Genomic DNA, 26682 nt, shown 5'->3' on the forward strand with positions numbered 1-26682 from the left:
TAAGAGAGAGAGAGAGAGAGAGAGAGAGAGAGAGAGAGAGAGAGAGAGAGAGAGAGAGAGAGAGAGAGAGAGAGAGAGAGAGAGAGAGAGAGAGAGAGAGAGAGAGCAAAAGAGAGAGAGAGCAAAATAGAGAGAGCAAAAGAGAGAGCAAGATAGAAATTGAGCAAAGGTGAAGGTGAGGGTACAAAGAAAAGAGAGAGAGATAAGGGAGAAAAAAGAGAGAAAGAGTGAGATTGAGAGAAGAGAGGAGGAGAGGTAACGGGAAGAGGGAGAATGAACTTCAGGGAATTTCTTTTTTTTACAAAATATATATATTTTTTGTTTATTTTTGTACAGAGGGATACTTCAAGTTTAATCCAAAACTATGCTATAATAATGGCACTGATGAATTCAACAGAAAAGACACACATCTTGCGTTGAGAGCTCAACCGGTCAGGAGTGAGCTGTCTACTCAAAACAATAACGTGACAAACTCTTGAGTTATTCGTCCAACCAACGCATGGCGTCCCAACCCGGAGTCTGTGTCTCTCTCCACGCTACGCCGCGCTTTTTATACCGCCGTTCTCTCTCCAGCCAGCGGCCACTTAGCCTGCCCCAGCGCGTCTGATATCTGGCATAGAGGGGGCGGATTCAAAATCTCCGGCGAAAACATCCGTGGGCTCCCATTGGTTCACCGATCTGTGCGCCCGCCCCCCGCCCCTCCTCCTCCCCCAATGTGCAGCATTGAGAGCCCTGACGTCGCAACATTTAGAGCGACGCCCACTGCACTCTGGTTGGTTGGGCGAAATGAAAGGTTGACTCCCTCTTCCTATGCCAGAAACGTCAACAGCTTGGTCCAGGCTTTCTTTTTGAGCAAAAATAAAAGCCTGGAGATCGAGGCTAGCGGCCACTTAACCACTTTCAAAAATAGCTGATCTGCAAGCTTGAAAATCTTGAAAATGTACAATCTACGGGCTCACAGCGCATCACAATGTTTTGGGAGCCTGTAGAATTGGCTATTTTCGTTATTCGTCGCACAACAAAGTAGATAGATAGGGCTTAAGTGGTGAAGGACGTAAGGTCTCTTCACCTCTCTCGACTAGATAACTACTTTAGAGTATTATCCCCGTCTCAGCGCCCTCGGCGTTGCTCTGATCTGGGACTTAAATCTCTCAAACTTAGCAAAGGAACTTCAGCGTGTGTGAATCTTCAATGAGATTCCAGCGTTGCCTCCAGGGCTTTTCCTCAGGAAGCCAGACTTTTCATTTGTTTAGTTTTTTTAGATGCTATACGTATTATAGAGCCAATCAATGTCTGTCTGTGGCCCAACCCTCCCGGGACACCGGGCACAGTATAAAGTGGCGAGCGTGGCAATACCGCCGCGTGTTTATATTAACGGAGAGAGATGCATAGAGCGAGAGAGAGAGAGGTAAGAGTGACTCATAGGTCGATCGCATGCCTGGGCGACTCAAGAGGAATAAAAATGGTGGATAAAAACACAAAGAAGAGAACGGAGAACCGATAGAGAGAGAGAGAGAGAGAGAGAGAGAGAGAGAGAGAGAGAGAGAGAGAGAGAGAGAGAGAGAGAGAGAGAGAGAGAGAGAGAGAGAGAGAGAACAGATACACAATACATAGAGTGTTAAGGCGACATTGAACTTAGACAGCATCTTGGTTCGTATGGCCACCTGGACATGATGTATTAAGTCAAAATATTTTCCATCAACTTCATCTGTTCTTTCTGCGACTCCATTTTCATTATATGGCGAAACAGCTCTCAAAAATCACACATTGGTAAAAGACCGCAAACAAATTGTCGATGTACAAAATTAAACTGAAAAAAAAAGCAACTTAATTTTAATGGTGTGCGCTTTTGATTTCCGTTTAGTCATACAACGAAAGTGAACGGAATCACTATTTCCCGCTACAGAAGAAATTGATGGACACATTTTGAATTGAAACCACGAGCCGAGGTTCTGCCAAAAAGTGCGACATCGCCTTAAGACGTACCAGCTAGACAGAAGGGACAGACAGACAGACAGAGGGACAGACAGACAACGGGACAGACAGACAACGGGACAGACAGACAGAAAAAAAAGAGACAGATAGAGAGAGAGAGAGAGAAAAAAAGAAGAAGTGCTCTGCTTCTCTTCCGGACAATGACAATGCAATGCGGCATTATAAAGGACATAAAAGCCACATTGTCAACAACAAGATACTGTAACTGTTACATACGGTACGTTGTCAGGGACTGGAGACAGTGTGGAGTCAAATGAGACGGAAATGTAGAGAGAGAGAGGAGAAAGACTGGGTGGGGTTTTGGGTTTTGGGTTTTGGGTGGGTGGGGTGTGGTGTGAGAGGAGGGGTGGGTGGTGTAATGTCTAGCGGGTGTGGTGGGCGGTGTAAACAGAGTGATCATCGGGTAGACATCGAGCAAAGAAAACACCAAGACATCATGAGAAAGACACAGAGAGAGAGAGAGGCACAGGGTAAACATACGGAGAGAGAGCGAGTGAGAGTGGGGGGGGGGGGGGGGGAGGGGAGGAGGAACGTGAGGCTTGGTATGTTGCATGTTCATTAGTAAAGGATTAATTAAGTGAATTAAACTTATGTACATGTGTCTGGCGCTCCTACACATCAGGATGGCGGATAGAATGCAGGACAGGAAGGCGAGAGAGATAGACAGAGAGAGAGACAGGGGGGAGAGAGAGGGGGGGGAGGCAAGGAGGGAGAGAGAGACAGAGGGGAGGCGGAGAGAGAGAGATAGGATTAGTAGAAGAGGGGCGGGGGCAGGGGGGGGGGAAAGGGGGGAGGAGAAAAAAGAAAGGAAACGAGGAAGAAGAAAAAATACATGGATCTATTTAAAAAAACACACGGCTACAATCAGAGCTCCTCCCATTTCAGAAGACTTTCGCTGCTGCTGCTGCACCCCGAAATAAATCCAAAGGATCAAAAGACTTTTTTTTTTATTGGATGTGGAAGGAACAGAAGAAGAAGAAGAAAAAGAAGAAGACAAAAAATAATAAGAAGATCATAAGAGCACAGGTAAAAGGACACAGATACTAATTTATGCAAACGTCGAACGGCGTTTCCGCACGCCGAAAATAGATGAATCGGCTATTAGAGTATCAAAGTCCTGACGTCACTCCCGTTATCCCCTGGGTTACTGAATTATCTTTTTTCTATTGAAAATACCACAGTGTCATCTGCGCATCGAGCAATTGTTTTCCAAAAAAAACACTCTTTGGATACATTTTAACTTTTTCACCGTCAGTTGAAGCTTCATATCCATATGAATAAAAATCGCTGTGCTGATGTTGTTAATTTTCAGAACACAGTTCTTATACAGTATGCTACGATGCTTTTGATGCCCTATGGTATTTTCAATGGCAACAAATGACTACGTGACCCAGGGGGTATATAGCGGCCTCTAGCGGCAGTGATGTCAGACTTCGGTTCTCTATTTTGGGGGGGCGCGCGGTGCCGTCGTGCGACACAAGCACAAACGGGGCTCTAACAAAGAGAGAGAGAGGATGGTCAGGAGACAATGCAGAGTGGACAGACAGCACAAGTCAACTATAGGCCACGCCCACTACCACCACGCCCGTCTAGAATGGACACAACAAACTGGTTATTAAAAAACATTCACAAAGTCAAGTATGGGCAAATGGATGATGAATCTGGGGTTTCTTTGTATAAATTAATAATAATAATAATAATAAAAATAATAATACATGGGTAAATTAATCATTAATATAAATTAATAATGCTAATACTAATACTACTAATAATCAGTGTTGCCAGATTCCGTGAGAGAAACAAGCAAACAGGTCTAGGAGAACCAGCCCAAAAGAAACAACTATGGGCCACATGAGCACTTTAACATTATACATCAGCTATTTGATAATAGCAGATATACGAGCTGAGCTTGTAGATCGGCTATTTTCAAATAAAATATTGCGGGAAATTATAATAAGCAGATCTGGCAACCCTGCTAATAATAATAATAATAATAGTAACTCTAAATGAATAGAAAATCTAAACATCCTCGATCAAATTGCCGTCGTAAACCGCCATTCCTTAACAAGTGACATCACTGTTATTTGGGATCTTCCAAGGACCACATCTCCTTAAAGGACCACTTCAACCATTGTCAGCCTCATCTATTAATTAATATATTATGGCATAATTGCTCCTCGCTGTTCTGTCTATTCACTCTGTCTCAGAGGAGGTTCTGTGGACAGTTCAGAAACCTGTCATCAACGGTAGGGTTTTCCTTATTACCGCAAGAACAATATCTTCTATTTCAGCATGCTGAATCATCCCCATCGATGGTGATGTCACTGGTAGGCAGGTTTCTGAACTGTCCGCAGCCCACCAATGAGACGCAGAGTGAGTAGACTTAACCCATTAAGACCTGAAGCCCCAGGGACCCCCCAGAAGCAAAGATTTGAGTTAAAAATGTTCGCTTTAAAAAAATATATATTCCAAGATTTGCACACATTTTCACGATTTCTCAAAAATAGCCAAAGTGTGAAATAATGCTTTTTAGCTCAAATCAAAAAGTGACACAGATGCGTTCCAGGTCTTAATGGGTTAAATTGTGTGTGATAAGGTTGAAAATGGGTGAAGTGCTCCTTAATCATAAAAAGATCTACAAACAGTTGGGACAAGGGTACAAGCGTGCTTTTTCCTGTCTTTTCCGTTTTTTTCCAAGGAGAGCGTCAGAATTTCAACAAATATAAATGATATACTTGACTTATATTTATAACAAATAGAAATAAGACTTGATGTCATTTGACAGAGAATGCAAATGGGAGGAACAATTTATTTTAAACTTGGAAATAACCAAGGAATTAAAACCAAAAAAAAAGGGGTGGGGTGGGGGGTAAGGGGGGGGCAGAAGCCGAAAGATAACCCAGAATTGGACAGAAGAAATTGAAGACAAAGAGAGACACAGTTAAAGAAGACAAAATGAAACCAGAGCTTTGTTAGAACAGATTATGGCAAAAAGCATCTCCTCAAGACCCTCTGACATGCTTGGAGACATCCTGGGGCTCAAACAAGACCCCCCCAACATGCTGGAGACGTCATGGGCTGCATCCATCCATGCAGCACACAGACATAGGCCTACTGTACATACGTGTTCGTACATACATACATACTGTACATACATACATACGTACAACACATACATGTTGTACAGACATGACATCCGCCCCCTTCACACTTCTCTTCAGTTTTCCTGACCTTTCCCTGTTGTCGTGCCTGATTTGCCTGGTGTGAAAAGAGGCCAATTCACACCTGGCACAATTTCACACCTGGCCATTTCAAATCCTTTTCAAATTCTCCCCCCCTTTGTCTGTGACAAAGCTCAGACAATCCACTGATGTTCCACCGAAGTGCCAATGGCAGCAGGCTCTCTGAAACTTTGGAACGTCACGTTTGTACATACGGACGCGACAGCGAGCCAACCTCGCATTTCCCTTGATCTATCCCTGTAAAGTCATGTTTTTCTCCCCCCATTGTCGTGCCTGATTTGCCTCTTTGTCTCTACTGAATTGCCACCGTTGAAGTGTGTGAAATGACCCCATTTCACACCTGGGCAAATGCCCCCTTAACTCCATGACAAGGCACTGAAGTGCCAACGGCTGGCCCTTGAAATGGTCAGATGTCCCATCTGTACACAGTACATACATACATACATACATACATAGTACATACATCTGTACACAGTACACACATACAGTACATACATCTACAGAGCAGCATCGCACACATTCAGTGCCGTCACTAAAACCACAGCCTGGGCACGTTTAAATGCTCTATCACAGTGGTTCTCAAAGTGGAGTCTGGGGACCCCCAAGGGTCTTAATATAGAGGGTTCCAGGGGGTCCCCAGCAAATAAAAAACAAAACAACAACAACACACACTTAAGCTCTATTTAATATGTTGGCTATTCAAAAACAAATAGGCGATCTACAAGCTCGCGATGTGCCGCAATTCGAGAGCTTGAGTAATTGTTTGTAAAATCTTGAAAACTCTTGACACACTCTTATGCAGGTCTCCCTGACACTAAATATTTTCAAATGGTATCCTACGTATCAATATGGGGGTCCTTGACATGAAAATGTTTGAGAACCACTGATCTGTCAAGTATGGCACGTCACGCACACACACACACACACACACACACACACATGCATGCAGAACATTGGGACAGTTTGTTGACAGACTGTACATAATTCATTCATAAAATCACGGATGATACATGTACTGTATATTCATTCATTTGTTCACTGTACATTTATATTGTATTGGTCTGTTCCACTCCTTCACTCTTTCAGAGATCCTGTGCAGATATCTATATATTATATTGTTTCTGTTACTTTATTATTTATTTCCCACAATTAATTTGCATCAATTGTAAACTATTGTTTGTTTCACACATTCCACACAGAACGCGAATCTTACGCGTCGATGAAGCGACGCATAATTATTATATAAAATAAACCTGAAACGAGTGGTCGATTTTCCGCCACAAATAAAACATTTCACCCTGTATGACAATTTTTCAAGTATATTCGTCCTTACACATCAGTGGCCTTTTTTTAAAAATTCCAGTAGGTTCTCAACTGGTTCAGGGCCCACTTATATGGATGTACCTCTGGGTATCCATAAATGGTTTATCTTATCTCATCCTATCTCAGTGGTTCTCAAAGTGGGGTCTGGGGACCCCCAACGATCCTTAAGGGGGTTCCATGTTGTATAAAAAATTGCCGATGAGCTCACAATGTGTCGCTTTGCATTGTGATCTCATACTTTAAACCGGCTATATTTCACATTAAACATTTAACTTTTTGAAATTTTTTATACATTTAAACATTTTTAACACAAATTTGGCAAAAATCTTTTCAGATGGGGGTCCGTGGCCAAATACAATCAATGTGGGGGTCCCCTAGACATGACAATGTTTGAGAACCACTGTCTTATTTTACAATAATATGAACTTAAAAAGACTGTGAGTTGATCCCCTGGTAACCTTGATACTAGAGCTCACATCATAAGCCACCAATAAGCTGCCTCGTCACAAAGACCTCCGTTCCGGTCCCAAAAAAAAAAAAACTTCAAGAATGTGTCAAATACAGAGCCGAAAACGCTTTACGACAGAGAAGGGCTTCATAACGACAGATAATCCCTCCTATGTTGCGGCGCGCGTCTCTAAGCTTAAACTTAATCGAGCCAGTTTGCCGCCAAACCGCTTCACCTCTCTCCTATAAACTTTATGAGCGGCTTTCATTCTTTATTAGCGGCCGTATCATTAGTCCTGTTAGGTCTGCGGGGAAGGCTTCAACACGGTGTCTGCAGGAAGAAGGCTGCAGGCTATACAGTACGGTACGGTAGGGGGCCGGGGCCAGGCGAGGCGAGGTAGACCTTGGCTCCTCTGACAGGGGGGATTACAGGAGGATCACAGCTCTCTGGCTGCTGTACCTGCTAGAGAGACCGACGGGCCTGACATTTACACAGAGCTATCCATTCCTGTCTGCCTCTCAAGGACGCAGCTTTCATTACCTATACTGTAGCCTGGGCTGGGCTGTGAGGGGGAGTTCTTCATTAATATCCTACCCTGCTATACGCTAAAGATAGATACTGAGAGAGAGAGAGAGATGTGCTTAATTTCTAATGTTAGTCAATGGAGGCATATCAGGGAGTGTGTTCACGGTTCGCTAACTGTATGAGTGGGAGTTCCTCATTAACGTCCTCCCTACGCTAAAGATAGATAGATTCATACTAACTGGAGATAGATATATGTTTAGTTTCAAATAGATAGTAAATAGAGAGGCATATCGGAGAGTGTTTTCACAGTTAGCTACAGTATGTGGGAGTTCTTCATTAATGTCCTCCCTACGCTAGAGATAGATAGATTCATACTAACTGGAGATAGATATTATGTTTAATTTCAAATAGTTAGTCAATAGAGAGGCATATCAGGGAGTGTTTCACAGTCACACCAACAAAGAATTAACCACTTCAACCCTCTGTTCTAAGAGAAAATCTACCTGAGTTGCAAATGCACTTGGACAGCTTTTTTCCCTGTCTACACCGAATCTCTTTAGTACAGTATGGGCTTGTAAATCTGCTATTTTTGGCTAATGTCCCCCCCCCCCCCCCCCCAGAATATTGATTCTGGGGTTCAAGTGGTTAAATAGAAACATTAAAACTGCAATCCATAACTTATGTTTAGTGAATAAAACATTATTTTTGAGCCATCTTGTATGGTAGACTATGTTAATACAATATAACTAGTACAACTGTGGTGGTTGTATTTGGTCTCCATGCTCTTCAATTGAGAACATTTATAACTTATACTAGTTGGCAAGTGGTACTACTGTCTGAAAGTCTAAATTGTATTCATCCTGTGAGAAAGCAGGCATTCTCTAGCATTAGCTCAGTGGTAGAAATTTTGGCACTCGGGGACCCGGGTTCAAATGTCTGGTAGGACATGAAAGTTATGGGTTGCAGCTTTAACATAACAGCATGTAAAATTATTGGTTATTAAAAGTAATAAATTGAGCTGTGTAACTATTTGCAGCTTTAAATAAAGGCAAACCTTTCATCCACTAAACAGATGAAGCATATTTTTATTTATTTATTGTCATTTCTTTCTAAATGGAATGAACCGGGGGCACATGAAGACATTTTGCAGCAGAGCACATGTAGACAATATTCAGCCACAATGCTATACCATACCGTACATACACACACATGATGCACAGCACTACTAGAGGCCACGGTGTGACATGACATGTCAGGACGGTGCACACAAGACAGTAAAACATGTGACAAGTGAAGGACCTTATTCAACAATAACCATTCAAACACAACAGCATGCCATGCATGGGTGTCAGACAGACAGACAGACAGACAGACAGACAGACAGACAGACAGTCAACGCATGCATGCAGGTAGGCTCTCTCTTTCTCTCTCTCTCCCTCTCTTCTTCTTCTCACTCTCTCCTTCTCCCTCCATGCAAACATCGCCTCTTCTTCTTTCTTTTTTTTTAACAAGTCTTTCCAATTCCTGGGTCTCCATGACAACCAGATCGTCCATGCATAAAATGTTGATCGGGGGAGTGAAGGCAAGGAGCAAGGACTCTGCTGCACGCAACGCAAGGACTCACAATGCAGTCCATGCACTCTGCTGCCAAGACGCACGCATACCCACCACCACCACCCCCGCTATATAGCTTTACCTTAACCCTTTAAGACCGGGGGACGCATCTGTGTAACCACTTTATCCATATTTTATACTTTTGGCTATTCAAAAATAGCAGATCTACAAGCTCATAGCGCGGCACCGAGTGCCGCGCTATGAGCTTGTAGATCTGCTATTTTTTTTTTATCGTGTTTTTTTTGTGCAAATCTTTGAATATATATCTATAAAGCAATTGTTTTTTTACTCAAATCTTTGCTTCTGGGGGTCCCTGGAATTTTTTTTTTTAGATGGGGGTCCGCAGCCAAATACATATCGTTGTGGGGCTCCTTGACACTGACATTAATATTATAGCAACATAAGTGTTTCAGAAAACTGTTTTAAACTGATTTAGAAGACATTTGTAGAATCCCCAGAAGCAATAACATTTTAGCTAGAAATGCTCGCTTTAAATATATATATATTCAAAGATTTGCACAACATTTTTCACGATTTTTCAAAAATAGCAGATCTACAAGCTCATAGCGCGGCACTCGGTGCCGCGCTATGAGCTTGTAGATCTGCTATTTTTGAATAGCCCAACGAAATCTAAAAATAACACACAGATGCGTTCTCAGGTCTTAAAGAGTTAAACCCATCCTCATAAAAACCCCACAAAGATCCATCTGGATCTGCTTTAAATTCAAATATATTCTTGGTAATATTGTTTTATTTATATAGTTTTCAATGAATCAGGGCTTTTGTTTTTGTTTTGTTGTTTTTCATGTAAAAAACCAAAGACCAAAATCAAGGCGTAACTAAAGGAAAGATAGAGCACACCAACCTTCTCGTAGCTCTGAGGGATGGAAGGGGATTGATGCGGAACACAATGACGTGAGGGGGAGAGAGAGAGAGAGAGAGAGACATAGAGAGATATAGAGAGAGAGAGGAAGAGAGAGAAAGAGAGAGAACGGGGGAGACACAGAGAGAATAAAAACGGCCAGAGCAAAGCCACACGCTCTGCGCCGCGCGTGGACACGTGTCCGCCTCTGACACACGCACACGCACAGACACAGATACATGCACGCACACACACACACACACACGCACGCACACACACACACACACGCACGCACGCACGCACGCACACACGTGGCATACGTTCAGGTGTTTCACCTATTTTCAACCTTCACATATTGGTCGTCACTAATGCTCATTATAAAATGACTTTTTGTGTCTTAAAGGACGACTTCACCACTTTTCAACATATCTTCATATAATAGGTCCTCACTAATGCTCATGATGATAAAATGGTACAATTTTTATCGAATCAGTCTGTGTCTCAGAGGAGGGCTGTAGACAGTTCAGAAACCCGTCTACCAGTGACATCATCGATGGGGAATCCAAGCTAATAGAAACTGCAGGCTTTGTATTCCTGGAAAGTTGCAATGCAATAATAGATCCCATTGTTCTCGCCTTAATACAAATCTGAATAATTTTTTTTAAATATTTTTGGAGAAAAAAAATCCTGCCTAACGATGATGTCACTGGTAGACGGGTTTCTGGACTGTCCACAGCCCTCCTATGAGACACAGACCAAGTAGAATTTTTTTAAATCATTTTATCATGAGCATTAGTGAGGACCTATTATATGAAGATATGTTGAAAAGTGGTGAAGTCGTCCTTTAAAGGAGGGCTGTGGACAGTTCAGAAACATGCCTACCTATATCAGTGACATCGTCGGTATGGGCAGGTTTGGCCATTTCAAAACACGATTTCAAACTTAACATTTGTATCAATGCAAATACATTGGATTCTATTTCAGCATGCGCTAACTTTCCAGGACGATAAAAGGCTGTAGTTTCTATTAGCTTGGATTCCCCATCGATGATGTCACTGGTAGGCAGGTTTCTGAACTGTCCACAGCTCTCCTCTGAGACACAGAGTGAGTCGACAGAGACTATGCCATCTAATAATGAGCATTAGTGAGGACCAATTAAACACACCAATTAAACACCAATTAACACACACGTGTGCGCGCACACACAAACACACACACGCACGCACGCACACAGACACAGACACACGCACACCTATGTTCTCATTTAATATAAAAGACTGTCAGAAGTTGGAACTTAGAACATAGATCTGGGTCTTCCAACCATAACGTGGGTGAGACTCCAGTTCCAAAGGACCAGATAGGCTAGAAGGAGATAAAGAGGGAGCAGACTCGTCCAATAATAATAACGATGGAATCATTGCAAATACATGGAAGAAGAAAACTCACGATTCATTACCACTTTTATTGGTCAGTATACTAGGCCTATAGTTCCCATGACAACAAAAGCCTACACTTCTGTATAGATAGCTGGTTCTATGGCCTATATTGTGATCATATATTGCAGCTTTACGGGGGTATACGTAAAAGCGTGAAGTTTGCCATTTTGTGGGTGATTATGTGGGGTGGGAGCGGCCAATTAGAGGAGAGCTTTTGTTTTCTTTCGTATTTTTGTCTTTCGTCTGTGTCTGCGCGGATGTATTTGTTGTTTTGTTCGGTTTACTGTACTCTTTGTATATTTGTGATAAGGACCCCCTCGAAAACAAGGTGATACATCTCAAGGGAGTTTATCCTTTCAATAAAAGGTATATTATTTATAGCAGTTGTTCTCAAAACGTGTTAATTCAACCTCCCCTGTGGCAATGTTAGCACCCGTGCGCCTATAAGGTTGCCTATACCCCCAATGCGGCGCTGTCGGTACTTCGACACGGCGAACAAAGCCAGCCGTCTCATTACACACACAGAGTTTACTAAAGGTGAACGGCGTCCAATTAAAAGCAAACAGTCATCCGTCTGGAGGAAATGTTTTCCACTGCCGTGTGGTCTCCTAGCTGTGTCTTCATCAAGCTGCGGTTTCAGAGCTAAGTTTGTAGTTTATTTCAAATGACAAGGCCTTACAAATGAAAGTGAAACTTGCAGTGTTCATACTTAAAATTGTTTTTGTTTTTCCCCCCATGTTATGGGGGGAAAAACAAGGCCTTGTATTGCCCACTTGTTTTGCTGCTAATATTAAAGATTTCGTGCGCAGCCAGCAACATTGGATATTTGATACATACGTTGATAAATCCCAACAGGATAAAGTTAGTTAATGTTAATATCTTCCCCGTGGCTCTGGACCAAGTAGACTGGTTCAGCTGTCAGACCTATTAGTGGTGCAGTCGGCACCGAGGCTGTGGCAGAAACACCAGTGTGTGTAACATTACTTAAATTTTTTAGCACTTTGAGGTTTGTTTCAAATGTAAAGTGCAATACAAATAAAATGTATTATTATTATTATTATTACTAGAATTCATCCTTTTCCAGTGAATTTGTCCTAAACCGGCCCCCACCTTCACTTAATGCGGCCCACAGGTTAATATCAGAATACTGATATATTATATATTACAATATTATTATATATTATATTATATATTACAACATGATTGATTTAATTACGTCAGTCTATATTAGTAGCTTAGACAATCTATTGTCTTTTTTTGGTCCAATGTATTTGTATTAAGTTCATAAAGTTAACATAAGTATAACTAAATGCATTTGAAATTTAAATAAAAATGTAACTTTTCAGGATTCCAATAAAAAAATAGAAGAAAAAAATCTGTATTCCAATTCAAAAATAGCAAAAATAGCAGATCTACAATCTCAAAACGTGTCGCAGCGCGACGCGTTTTGAGCTTGTAGATCGGCTATTTTTGTTACTTTTCTGTGACATAGAATGGCGAAATATGGAGAGACAGTATATGCAATGTGGCCCTTTGTAGTGAGTGTGTCCATCATCAAAGTTGCCCACTCCTGTCCTGAACGGATAGTGTGAGTTCCTTTCTTTTTTCGTGTTCACGGTTAATCATTTAAAGATCCCATATCAAAGAGTAAAGATAGTACATTTGTGCTGAAACTCAGTAGTAATGCTAACATAATCAATGGTTATTATTATTATTATTGTCATTACTATTACTATTACTACTGTTATTATTATTATTATTATTATTATTTATGTATTTGCATTTTTTTCATTGGGGAATCGACAAAAACTAAAAACTAAATCCCACCTTTACAGCCAAGAAGATGGAGGCATTTTCTTTCCAGCATTACGAGCGCCTTCCTTCAGAAACCAGTTATCTACGCGGAAGTGCAGCCTTTGTTTTCCCCCCAACATTGTAATTTGTCTCGACTGTTCTGCCGCTATCCCTCTTCATCTGCTTCTAGCTCACAGTCTGTTTAGAATAATAGCTTCAATGAAGATTCCATGCAGTTAAACCAAGGTGTGTTCCAACATGTTTGCACATCGGTCTGACACCCAGGTTTAATGAAGGGTGGGGGGTGTTGTTCAGGGTGGGGGAGCAGAATAGGATCAACATAGACATACATATTTATCATAGACAGTGAATGGGTTAGTATTCACAGCTTGTGTTTGGAAAACTACCGATGCATCTTCAGTAAATAGACCAGCTTTAGCGGTTGTAGTGGTTTGAATGTGTGTGTGTGTGTGTGTGTGTGTGTGTGTGTGTGTGTGTGTGTGTGTGTGTGTGTGTGTGTGTGTGTGTGTGTGTGTGTGTGTGTGTGTGTGTGTGTGTGTGTGTGTGTGTGTGTGTGAGAGGGGGGGGGCATCCTGGGGTCATGTCCTACCTCGCACATACAGGTTGGCCGGGGAAGAGTAGCGCACACCTTTAGAGTTAGTGGCCACACACTCATACTTCCCTTGGTCCGTCTCCTCACTGTTCTCGATCTGCAAGGCTCCTGAGAGAGAGAGAGAGAGAGAGAATAAAACCAAAGATATTTAATTATTAAAGGTACGCGCCATCCCGATTGGAGCCACTAGAGGCGCAATGATACACAAATCCTACAAAGTGGGCGCCGCCGTCTGATCTCGCAAATGTCCGATGTCTACTGGTTGCTAGATCCCGCGAGAGTGTGTTGCTTGGACAGAGAAAAAGGTCGATAATAAAGTAGATTTTCTCCTGATTTGTCTCTCTGAAATATTTCAGTATCTTGGGGGGAAGATTGTGTGGCTTGTGACGAACGGGGTCCAATATTTAGTTCAGCGACCATGGTGCTAAAGAATGGTTCAGAAGCTGTGTTCACGTTATTTGAATGAGTCGTACTAATCTTATTTGACAGTGCAGAAGCATAATTGCCTTGATGCGTATAACATTAACGAGCCTCAACGAGCGTCAGCTGGAAACACACACACACACACACACACACACACACACACACACACACACACACACACACACACACACACACGCGTCCTCTGCGGTGCTCTAATTTGAAAGTGACTGGATATTAAATTTTTATGCTAATATCGGCCGTTAACACATTGACCGCCAGAGGTTAATCTCATAATGTACTCACCAGTGCCAACGTTTTATTGTTGTTTTTTGTTTTTTTCACGTCGCCATAGACCTCGTTAAAATCCTTAAGATTGAGCTGTGCACTGTTTGTAAACATCGCGGACATCTCCCTGCGGCTACCAGTCCAAACCACGTGTCAAACGGAGCCGCCATGTTGTAGTTAGAACGGTTTATGTTAAACAGTGATCAGCGAGGAGAAAAACTACAATCGAAGAAAATGGCGTTTCAGTGTGCGCTTTAGAATGGAGGCCAACGGGATCGTCAAAACGTGATCCAGTTTCCGGTGGTGTTACAATGAAATGTTCCGTATAGAAAATTGGAAAAAAAAATAAAAATATCGGAAAAAAAGGAAAAAGCACCACAGCCCGTAGGCTACGGGATCGGCGCTGTACGGTTGGATTTATCGGCCCGTAGGCTACGGGCCTGGCGGTGAGAGTGTTAATATCGGGAGGCCGTTAATATCGGACATCCCTAATTATAACTCTATTCCTCCACCCCCCATCCAGGGGGAGCCACAACAGGGGGAGCCAGCTTTCCCGACCAGCCTGTTTTAGGTTGCTGGTGGTGGACGCATAATGATGGATGCATCATTATTGTTTATTTACAAGCTACATTAGTGTGTTCTAGCTAGGGTCTAGACTACAGCTAACTGCCTCCCACCTGACTCTACAGCATCACCTGACTTACACCTAATCATCTGCTGCTGTGTGCACTGACCAGTCTGTTTTAGGCTGCTGCTGCTGCTGCTGGTGGTGGATAAATAATGACGGATGGATGCATAATTATTGTTTTATTTATAAACTGCATTAGTGTGTTCTAGGCTATAGCTAACTGACTCCCACCTGACTCTACAACAGAGCCGGTTAACTAGCATCTGCTGTATGCACTACGCAGGCTGCTGTGTTCGCCTGCGGCTACAGACAGCGAGCGGCGCACGGGAAAGCTGTTTCACTTCTTACACGTCTTTTGTTTTCCTCCCATCCCTGACAAAGTGTTGCCTCCTTTCTAAATGAGCTATAATTATATTCCCCTGACTCTTTTGTTTGGCAGTTCTCGTTTTTCATTTTTTTCCCCCCCTATTTTTTATACTTATTTATTTATTTTTGTGTTTTGTTTTGGCGAGAGTATTCATGAGGCGTTCCATCGGATACAGATTTGAAAATGCCGGGGGGGGGATTTGCATCGTGTGGCACCCCGCTGAGATGAGATGGAAGTCACAGCCAGTTTCATCAACCAGAAAAAAAAGAACAATGGCTTGACCATAAAGCAAGAAGTAAAAGACATGCATGGATTATAGATATCGCTGGAGTAAACTTTTAACACAAGGAAAACAAAAAAAACCTGTTATGTTATAAGCCACTGTTTCTCAAAGTGGGTCCTTGAGGGGGTTCTCCTCCGTGTGCCTCTGTGGTCGGTGTGTGTGTGTGTGTGTGTGTGTGTGTGTGTGTGTGTGTGTGTGTGTGTGTGTGTGTGTGTGTGTGTGTGTGTGTGTGTGTGTGTTATGTTATTGTAAGTCGCTTTGGATAAAAGGGTCTGCTAAATGACTGTAATGTAATGTAAAATGTAATGTGTGTGCGTGCAGGGGCCCATAGGTGACACAGTCTATCTGTCTGCGTGCGGGCGCACATACATGAATGCATGATTGCATGCATAGGTGTCACGGCCTTTCTGTGTCTATGTGTAACGGATCGGGCGATGTCCGTCTGTCTGTCTGGTTGTAATAGAGTGTTGTGGGATTACGCACGCCGTCTCTCACCACTAGTAGATCTCACAAAGCTGAATGGACAACTTGCACACGAGCGGCTAATTCCGCTCCATAGCTGCGCGGACACGTTTTCCACAGCCTGGGAGAGGCGGTGGGTTACCTGATTATCAGACTGAAGCCGTGTGGAGCTTCAGTCTGACGTTGATTGGCTCCAGTGTAGTCCATTACAAGGGGGAGGGGATTAGAATTACCCCAAAACCAATCACAAGAGATCCACGGATCCGCCTACATCTGACGTCATCGCACAGCTTGTTTTAGCAGATATTCGCTGATTGGCTTTGTCGTTAGACCCACCCCCACCTCCGACTCTCATTGGACGGTACTTTTTAGTACCGAATAAATCCAAGGTTCATATTATAAGATCAGACCAAGAGAGGCAGTCCACTCAAATAGTGAGCGGGTTCTAAGGTTTGGAACCAGGCTAGCGGTGGGTCTGAGATTAAATATTCACAAAAAAATAGTTGTCGGTGATGGATTGGAGAAAAATATTGGCTTGCTGGCAGCGTGTTAGCTGTGGCACTTTGCGAGATTAGCCGTGGATAAGCAGACAGACAGACAGGTGCAAAAACAAACTCTCCACCCCTGCTATTCCAGCCTGGCTGAGATAAGCCAAAGTGAAAACTGAAACAAAGTTATATCCCTAATACAGAATAAAAAGAAAAGCTATGCAATGTTCCGCTACGACAAAAAGACACAGTGACATTTCAATGAGATTGATGGATTTATGTTGTACTAACTTTTGGGTGTGTGTGATGGGGAGGATTCTATGTCGAAGAAGCTCTATAAAAAAAAACAGTTCCCATTTTCCCATTAAGGCTAATTTATGCTTTAGGCATAGGAAGTGTTGCGTTGACACTTTTTTTTCAGTTGAAAATATGACATTTCTGTCGAGCGGCATGTCATGTGGCAGAGTGTGTGTGTGTGTGTGTGTGTGTGTGTGTGTGTGTGTTTTTTTGGTCTTTTTTTTGCTGAATAATAAATTGTGCGTCAGGGAAGAGGCAGGGTGACTGACAAAGACACAGTGTGCATCTGACACAGTAAAGATTTCCTATAAGCAGTGAAGTACTCAGATTTTCTACTTAAAACGGCACTATGGAAATGTTTTTTCAATGAATAAAATGTAATTGTGTCCAATCTGTATGGTAGAGTATGTTAATACAATATAACTTATACAATCTGTATGGTAGAGTATGTTAATATAAACACAACAACAACATATCACATGTCACCACAACACTAGCCACAACGTGCGCGATTAATTTACGGGTGGCGTAGGCTACTTTTCATTGCTCACTAGTCACTACACATTTGCCTCCTCGGAGCATACTTAATTTCGTCCAACACAACTCACCACATTACCGACCACACCGGACGGGGAAACACTTTAGCACCGTTTACCGTCATCCTCTAGTGTTAATACAATATAACTTATACAATCTGTATGTTAATACAATACATATAATATATAAATTATACAATTGGGGTGGTTGTATTTTGTCTCCCTGCTCTTCTATTGAGACATTTAGATTGTGTCAAAGGTCGTGTCTCACCTAGACACACTAATTGTGTGTGTGTGTGTGTGTGTGTGTGTGTGTGTGTGTGTGTGTGTGTGTGTGTGTGTGTGTGTGTGTGTGAGATTCTCCAAACTACACAACATGAGGCTTGAGGTTCCTACAACACTTCTCAGGAGCAACAGGGAAGAGAAAAGTTTGTTAGTTACAGAGTCAGCTAGGGTGCACATATTTGTGTGTCTGTGCGTGTGCGTGTGCGCGTACACGTGCGCATGTGTGTGCGCGTGTGTGTGTGTGTGTGTGTGTGTGTGTGTGTGTGTGTGTGTGTGTGTGTGTGTGTGTGTGTGCATGTGTGTGTGCATGTATGCATGTATAATAAGCTGGGGCCCATGCAAGCTGTCATCTTTTTCCATCGATACATGAAAGGAAAACAACACAACTTTCTCTCCACTCCTCCTCTCCCTCTATCCTTCCGCCCCCTTCTCCCTCTCTCTCTCTCTCTCTCTCTCTCTCTCTCTCTCTCTCTCTCATGGTATGTTGCAGCTCAGGGAGATAAACAGGAATAAATTATCTGTGCTATAAGTAGAGTTTGTGAAGGAAACCCAGGACTCCTCCGTTGTCATTGGAAACTTGTTTTGTGCAAAGCACGGCATTAGCATACACAAAGAATGACAGGTGTATGTACGGATACATCCTCTGAAACGGCAAACAGCACCACACACACACACACACACACGACTGAATAAATAGAACCACAATGGAAACAAGCTCTCAGGACTTTTAGCATTATTGTATAACTGTACCTCTGTACTTCTTTGCAAACCGTTATTAAAGTATTCAATCAAAACACACACATACACACACACAGTCTTCAGCCATTTGAAAATAGCCTACACGACAATGCGTCGTGATGCGACACATTGTGTGCTTGTAGATCGGCTATTTTTAAATATTTTTTTTAATACATTTTATACATTAGAAAAGTTGTGAAATGGGACATCCTGCCCAAGTACTTTTACTTTTGATACTTTAAGTACATTTTGATGCCAATACTTTTGTACTTTTACTCAAGTAAATTTAGAATTCCGGACTTTTACTTGTGACAAAGTATTTCTACATTGCAGTATTGATACTTTTACTTAAGTAAAACATGTGAGTACTTTTTCCACCACTAGGTGGGGGGTGTTCTGTGGGCCGGACAGGGAGCAGGGTGATCAGGTGGCATCAGGTTCTGGTAATGTGATCCATCAGTGAGAACATGTAGGTCAGACCTGATCACCCTGACTGGGTCCTTTACTTCCTCACCGTGTCTGCTCTATATACCACACCTCTATTCACCTTCTTCTCGGCCCTTCTCCGGGCGGCGCTATTGCCCTTTTCTGCTGCTTCATTCAATATCTGTCCACTTCCTCCCTAGTAGGCTACAGGTGTAATGCAGGTCTAGCCTCGCGTGGCCAGACAATATCACACTTCACACTGCGTGGATATTAGTCTGGTCCTTATCAACGATAGATTTTTTTCCAAGGGGCGGTTACAAAAAGATCCAAACGGACTCTATTGGTTAGACCTAAACCAATCAGAGCAGTGCTTCCTTGTTCACGAACTAATCAGAGCAGTGCTTCCTTGTACGTCATTGCTCCAAATAAGGTGATAAGCCCGCCCACATTTGGATACTGGGCCCTGGTTGGCTCCACACCACTGCGGAGGGAGAGAAGTGGAATCTCTATGGAGGGGGGCCAGACCTAATCTGCCGAGGGCTAAAGTGCGATGCGATTTTGCAAAGGCAGATTCGGCTGGAACCAGGCTAATGCAGGTCATCAGTGTGTTGCCAGATTTTGCAAGAGAAACAAGCGGCCAGGTCTATGAAAACAAGCCCCCAGAAAAGCGACTAGGCTAAGTTTTACCACTTTAGCTATTCGAAAATAGCAGATCTACAAGCTAACAACACGTCACATCACGGCATGTTGTGAGCTTGTAGATATGCTATTTTCAAAATATATTGGGGGAAAAAGTGAGATTTTTTGAATATTTTTGAAACATTTTAACATCAAGTATCTTGTATAGAGGTACTGGCACAACATATTTTCAGATGGGGGTCCGCAGACAAGTACATATTAATCTGGGGGTCCTTGACAAAATGTGGGAAACACTGGTTTAAAAGACATAAGGAAGCAAGCCAAAATAAGCAACTACACTTAAGAATCAAGCCCAATTTGCCCAAAGTCGCTTATTATAAGCAGACATGGCAACAGTGGTAAACAGGAAAACAGTACTTGAGTACATGTACTTAGTTACTTTACACCACTGCTCAGATGAATGCACTGTCACAGAACAAGCACAGCACACACACACACACACACATACATATACAGTACGTCTCCCCGCATCCGACGATGATGTTCATCGCACCAAACAGGAGGTTTTTCTTAAACACATTTCCAGAAAACAGAAAACACAATGAATGCTGAAGTCATTTGTAAAACAAGGCACACGGCGCAGGCCCTGCCATCTGTTCAGCTCCCACTGCATTTATTTTATGAGCAAATAGACGCTCACATTCTGTTTCTCTCAGCTGGAGTTGCTTTGCGTTTCGTCCAAAAGATGTCTCAGTGTTCTGTTTGACTAATTAACCCATTCCAGCATCTCTGAATTAAGCCTTTCTTCTTCATTTGAGCTGGTTTCATTATGCGCCTCTACCCTTAATTTGAGATAATCACAGTTACTTTTGCATAATCGTTATAAATCTGTATAAATTCAATATATTTACAAACCAAAGAATATTCAATTATTAAATGGGACCTGTTTTGGCCATAGTACATTCTTTATTTTGATTAGATTTCGATGTTTTTGTTTGTTTACAAAGCCTAAAAGAAAACATAATGTAATTTCTAATTATTATGTTCCAATATTCAATGCCAAAAGACACAATTAAATCTGTAGTCAATGACAATTAATCGCCAAGTAAAGTGTCGTGATCGTGCATGACAACCCTAAACGTCACCATTCCACTGCATCTTTTAAGCTCGGCTTCAAATGCATGAATGCGATTCGAGGGCGGTCCCATACGCTGATTGCATAACTACCAGTTGACAAGAATTCCATTCCATGCACCTTGGGAGAGCAAAGTGCACTTAATTGCACTTAATTACAATGTATGTACATCAATTAACTCTCTCAGTGCCACACAACGAGATATCCCGAGTTTTTTCTGAATGCCCTCAGTGCCAAAATCCTGAGTTAAAAAAAAATATATATATATATTATTATTTTTATTATTTTTTGGGGGAAAGAGATGTTCAGAACCCAAGATATCATTATCTGAAGATTTGCAGCTCCATCCACTCCTTGTTTAACTTATAACTGAAAAAGGCTGTATCTCGCTTCCTAAGCACTTTTTTTTTTACTAATTGCTGGCACAATATGAACATATTTTTTTTATTTCATTGGCACTGAGAGAGTTAAGGGCACAAATTGCACTGATGGACATAAATCTGGGCCTGACAGTGTACAAATGGACCCTTATGGGTCTAAGATATAAGGGTTCATTTTACGCTGTGTCCAGCCGCTTCTACAATTGACTATGTGTGTGTGTGCAGTATGTATGTCTGTCTGTCTGTCTGTCTGTAGCATGAACACCTGCAACTGGTTTCCCTTTTCCCTGTAGACAGACGACCCCCCTCCCCTTTTTTTGGTATACATTTTTATTTTTATTTTTCATGATGCTTTTTTTGTACATACATAGTGGTATTTTTTCTCAGTTTTTTATGTTGATTTGAACTGTTTGGTTGCTACTATATATGTCTATGAAATTAATTGAAGGACCCCAACGGAAACAAGTCCGCAAGGACTTTTTTGGTCGGACCTTTTCGACAAAAGTATTATAAATGTAACTGTGTTGTTTTACATTATTTTTGCCTAATAAAAATTTCAATCAATCAATCAATGGTTAGCAACTGATTATACCACAAACACGACCACAGTATAAAACACGGCACTTACAAACGCACACACTCGCGGGAACTCGAAGCGCAAAACGCACAAGCGCACACGACGCACGGTCGCACTCACATGCATGGTCAGGTCACACACACACACACGAATAGACACAGCCTGCCGTTTTGATCTTTAATTATGAGTAATTGCTTCATGTGGCACACTGTTGAGCAGCCTATTGAAATGAATGGACAGTGATTTAACATAATTGTGTCTCTAGTTCAATGAAATAAACAAATCAAAGGCACCACTTATTTCACACAGGGTGGGATGTGTACTCTGTCTGGGACTTATTTAAATATCTGAGCCCTTTTTCTGCCTCATTAAAGGCGTATTCTACACCTGGAATCATGGGTGTTATCTGTCAAGCAGGTGCAACGGCCTAGAATTGCAGTTTGCCTCTCAGCACGAACATCTCAATGTGACGCGTCGTGAGCTTGTACTGTTAGATCTGCTATTTTACGCCAGTGACACACCGTTGTACGACGGTGAGTATAAAGCAGGCTTCAGTGTTGGGCGTGTCCAGTCTGAGACACATCTTAGGAATGTCGCTAGAACCCGAGTGAGTCCACATCAGTTTCCATGTGGATTTTTGTTGTTCAGACTTGGATTAAAAACAACCTGATTCCAATCGGGCGATTCGGCGGCCAAAAACATATCATTTTGGGGGTCCTTGACAAGAAAAAGTGTGAGCACCACTGATATAGGCCTAGAAACAATAGTTTTTTCCAGAACAATTAAGTCATTTTTTGAGACATTTGACAGTTACAAATGTTCACTTTAAAAATATATATGTTCAAAGATTTGCACACATTTTTCAAGATTTTTCAAAAATGGGCCGCGCTCTGAGCTTGTATATCTGCTATTTTTGAATAGCCAAATAAATCTTAAAATGACACAGATGCGTTCCCGGTCCGGGAATCGGGGCCAGCATTTACAGCTGTGCCTGTGTTGTTCAGTTTGGGCTTCGTATCAATGGCTGCTTCCGCTCCGCCATGATGTAAATCAATGATTTGCATGAATGACTCGTTTGATTTGAGCTTCTGGTCACTGGGTAATTTACATGGAAACTCTGAGGCTAATTCAAAATGGGTTTCACTTGGCAGATATTTGAGATATATACAGTAATATGTACAGTACCGTTGCTGTCAGGCAGAAACTACATTTTCTACTTTTTAGTTTTTTTTTCATGAATCGATGCTCTACTTTAAAAGCCATTTTTCTCAGTGTAATTCTTTGTGTAGTTACCGCACTTTGGCTTTGTAGGACCGGTACTTAAAGAGTAAATGTACTTTAGTTACACCGCTAGCCTGTTACAGCAGAGTCTTAACCCATTAAGACCTGAAGCTGATTCTACAAATGTCTTCTAAATCCCAACAGTTTTCTGAAAAACATACGTTTCTATATCAGTGGTGTTCAAACTTTTTCATGTCAAGGACCCCCAAAATTATATGTATTTGGCCGAGGACCCCCATCTGTTCCAGGGACCCCCAGAAGCAAAGATTTGAGTTAAAAATGTTCGCTTGAAAAAAATACATATTCAAAGATTTGCACACATTTTCTCGATTTCTCAAAAATAGCAGATCTACAAGCTCGAGTGCCGCGCTACGAGCTTGTAGAACTGCTATTTTTTAAATCGCCAAAAGTGTAAAATAATGCTTTTTTTTTTCTCAAATAAAAAAATGATTCAGACGCGTTCCAGGTCTTAATGGGTTATTGGCCACAAAAAAAAACAAACAACAAGCTACGTTTCCCTTTCTGGCCGTATTCCCAGAGGCAACGGAGTGAAACCCTAACCAGAGCAATAACCCCTGATCAGGAGAGGAGCGATGGGAAGCAGCTCTGTGGACGTTGTCCATCCATCACTCAGCGGGGGCGCCTCAGGGCTCATATTGCACACCATCTGTTACAGGAGGAGGTGGAAGGATGCCTAGGTAAACTGTACCAACCTCTGTCTGTGCCCTGTGGCATGCCTAGGTAAACTGCACCAACCTCTGTCTGTGCCCTGTGGCATGCCTAGGTAAACCGCACCAACCTCTATCACATACATCATACATGGGCAACTGGCGGCCCGGGGGCCACATGCGGCCCCCACCTTCACTTAATGCGGCCCGCAGGTTAATATCGGGATACTGATATATTATTGATTTCAGCTGTTACAATTCCAAACATGCAAACATGACCCGCTTTAATTACTTCACTCTATATTAGCAGCTTAATGGCTAGTATTAAAATGCCATTGTCTTTTTTATGTCCAACGTATTTGTATTTAAGTTCATAAAGTTAAGCAAAAAAAAGCAAAAATTGCAGATCTACAAGCTCAAAACGCGTCACACTGCGACGCGTTTTGAGCTTGTAGATCGGCTATTTTTGCTACTTTAGTGTGACATAGAATGACTAAGTAGGGCATTAATTACAAAAAAAGTTTAAATACGTTGATAAGAGGTGTCTGCCCGACAGTATATGAAATGTGGCCCTCTGGAGTGAGTGTGGAAATATAACGTCCCTCGGCCTCTCCATCATCAACGTTGCATCACCCCTGCTCCATCACATGCCTAGGTAAACTGTACCAACCTCAGTCCCCAGTGACAGAGAATGATTGACGTGATTTCTCCTCCTGTTAGGTCTAGACTGGCACGGCAGATGGCATGGCGAAAGTACACCCGCTGACACTGTACCGGACCATATGCACACAGGGGTGTGTGTGTGTGCGTGTTTGTGTGCGTGTGAGCGTGCGTGCGTGCATGTGTGTGTGTGGGTACTTGTAATACTATACTGTCACCACAAACTGTTAAAGATGGGGTGCCATGATATTTTTCAACCCTAAAACCTGATCATAAGGTATTCTTATTATTTAAGGATTTTTTTCAACAACAAAAAAGTGTACAGAAATTGTTAAAATTATGTTTTATGTGGACACGCCTCCAGTTCATTAAGTATACCTGGTTCTCACCTTAGCACCTCCTCCACCACCTTAGTACCACCCACCTGTCCTTGTCCCTCCTCCTCCTCATGCCCACACCTGTTGTGTTATGATAATGAGGGGGAGGGTATGGCTTTGTGATGTCACTAAAGCGCTGTTTCTCTATTGGCACGTTTGACCCTCAAGGTTTCAGCCTCCAGGAAGAAACTCCAAATAGTCAGAGAAGACATAAAACACCATAAAAACACCACCGGGGGGCTTTATGAAGTTCTATCAACCTCATAGACACATGAAAAACAGAAAAAGTGCAAAACCATGGCACCACCTCTTTAAGTATTCAATCAATCAATCAATCAATCAATCAATAATGCTGGGAAAGTATATGAAGCTATCTATGCAATCTATGAAGAAGTTTAATCTGCGACAATTTTTTTTACAATATGTACTTGGGGTCCTGCTCTGTTGACCTGCTCTGTTGAACTATAAGTGACTTGTGAAATAAATGCTTTATGGACTCTGTAGGTACACTGTTTTTTCATTCCCTCACAAGAAGAGAGAGTTGGCCATCAAAGTGCTGGAGTCTCCAAAATGTGAACAATGTCCTGGAACCTTGAAGAGAGATCTTAATGGATGTGGCCCAGACCCAGGCTGGCTGGCTGGCAGGAATCCACCGTTTCAAAAAGGCCTTGTAAAGAGAACAAGACTGTTCCGTGTCTGACAACGTGTTTTAATCCAACTCGGTGTAAAGGCTTTTCATTACATTATGTCACTGTCGGGGGGGAAAGAAACCTTCAGTCCAAAATACCGTTACTTTTCAGGAAGAAGAAGAAGAACCTGAGTGTGTTCTGATGGATCCAATGTAGTTATTATTACAAGCTCTTGTTTTGTTAATAGTTTTCGTTGGTTCAATATTTATAAAACCCACACAGACACACTTAACCACTTTCAAAATGTTTTTAAAAAAAATAGTGAAAATAGCCAATCCACAAGCAAACAACGTGCCGCGATGCGACATGTTGTGAGCTTGTAGATCGGCTATTTTCACAACGTTTGCACAACACGGTTGTACGAGGAAGTATGGCGTATTCATTTACGAAAAAAGTATCTACTAGTAGGGTTGGTTTTATTTTATCTCTGTTATTACTACGGCTATTTTTATTGTTCTATTTTTATGTTTTCTTTTTAACATGCAGTCGAGATGTTTAGGTTGTGAATACATTTTGAAAATTTGTGAAAATTACTAGTGAAAAAAGGGGTAGGAGTTAATACGTTTTAGACTTCATCCTACTCCTTTTCGGACATCATTGTTGTTCTTTTTTCTTCTGTTTTGTATTCTATTTGTCTTTTTTTATAATATTCTAAATATTCTAAATAAAACTCATTCATTTACGGAAAAAATACATAAAAAGTTGAAATACGGAGATACAAGATCTCTGCCCGACATTTGTAAGTACCTTCTATTTGGTTTTAACACGTCTGCTGTGTTTTAATTTTTTCAAAATGGAAGCCAGTCTTGGGGCTCTACCGGGGCTTCGGCCGTGCGCTTGCATCTCTCTACGTGATTTCACGTTGATTGGATTCGCAGCTTAATTAACATGACAATTATGTCTTCTGGTCAGACCGTCACGCTGAGGGCTCGTTTAGAGAGTCAAACCAAGATGAGGATATCAGACACAGCTTAGAGGTATGTGTGTGTGAGACTTCCCATTTGTTTCTCAAATCCAGGGTTAGCCAAGGTTAACGTAGTTACTAGTTACTTACTCCTTTACAAAGTAATAATATTACGTTACTTATTACTTGGTATCAAGAGTAACTAGCTTAGCTGCATTGCACGTACTGTACAAATTATGTCATAATTTCATGAGAGTTATGTCATAAAATACGGAGTGTGCTGTCTAACGTTAATGTGTCGT

General features: G+C 41.9%; 1 protein-coding gene across 1 annotated transcript in view; it reads right to left on the reverse strand.

The window, feature by feature from the left end:
* Nucleotides 1–26682, reverse strand: part of ptprsb (protein tyrosine phosphatase receptor type Sb) — a 178753-nt gene that overhangs the window by 86525 nt on the left and 65546 nt on the right. The window contains exon 5 of the mRNA XM_080439207.1: nucleotides 13850–13960. Coding sequence (XP_080295333.1) covers nucleotides 13850–13960 — 111 coding nt within the window. The remainder of the gene's footprint in view (nucleotides 1–13849; nucleotides 13961–26682) is intronic.

This window comes from Gymnoscopelus braueri (genome assembly GCF_963280865.1).
Source record: "Gymnoscopelus braueri genome assembly, chromosome: 10".
Classification (NCBI taxonomy): domain Eukaryota; kingdom Metazoa; phylum Chordata; class Actinopteri; order Myctophiformes; family Myctophidae; genus Gymnoscopelus; species Gymnoscopelus braueri.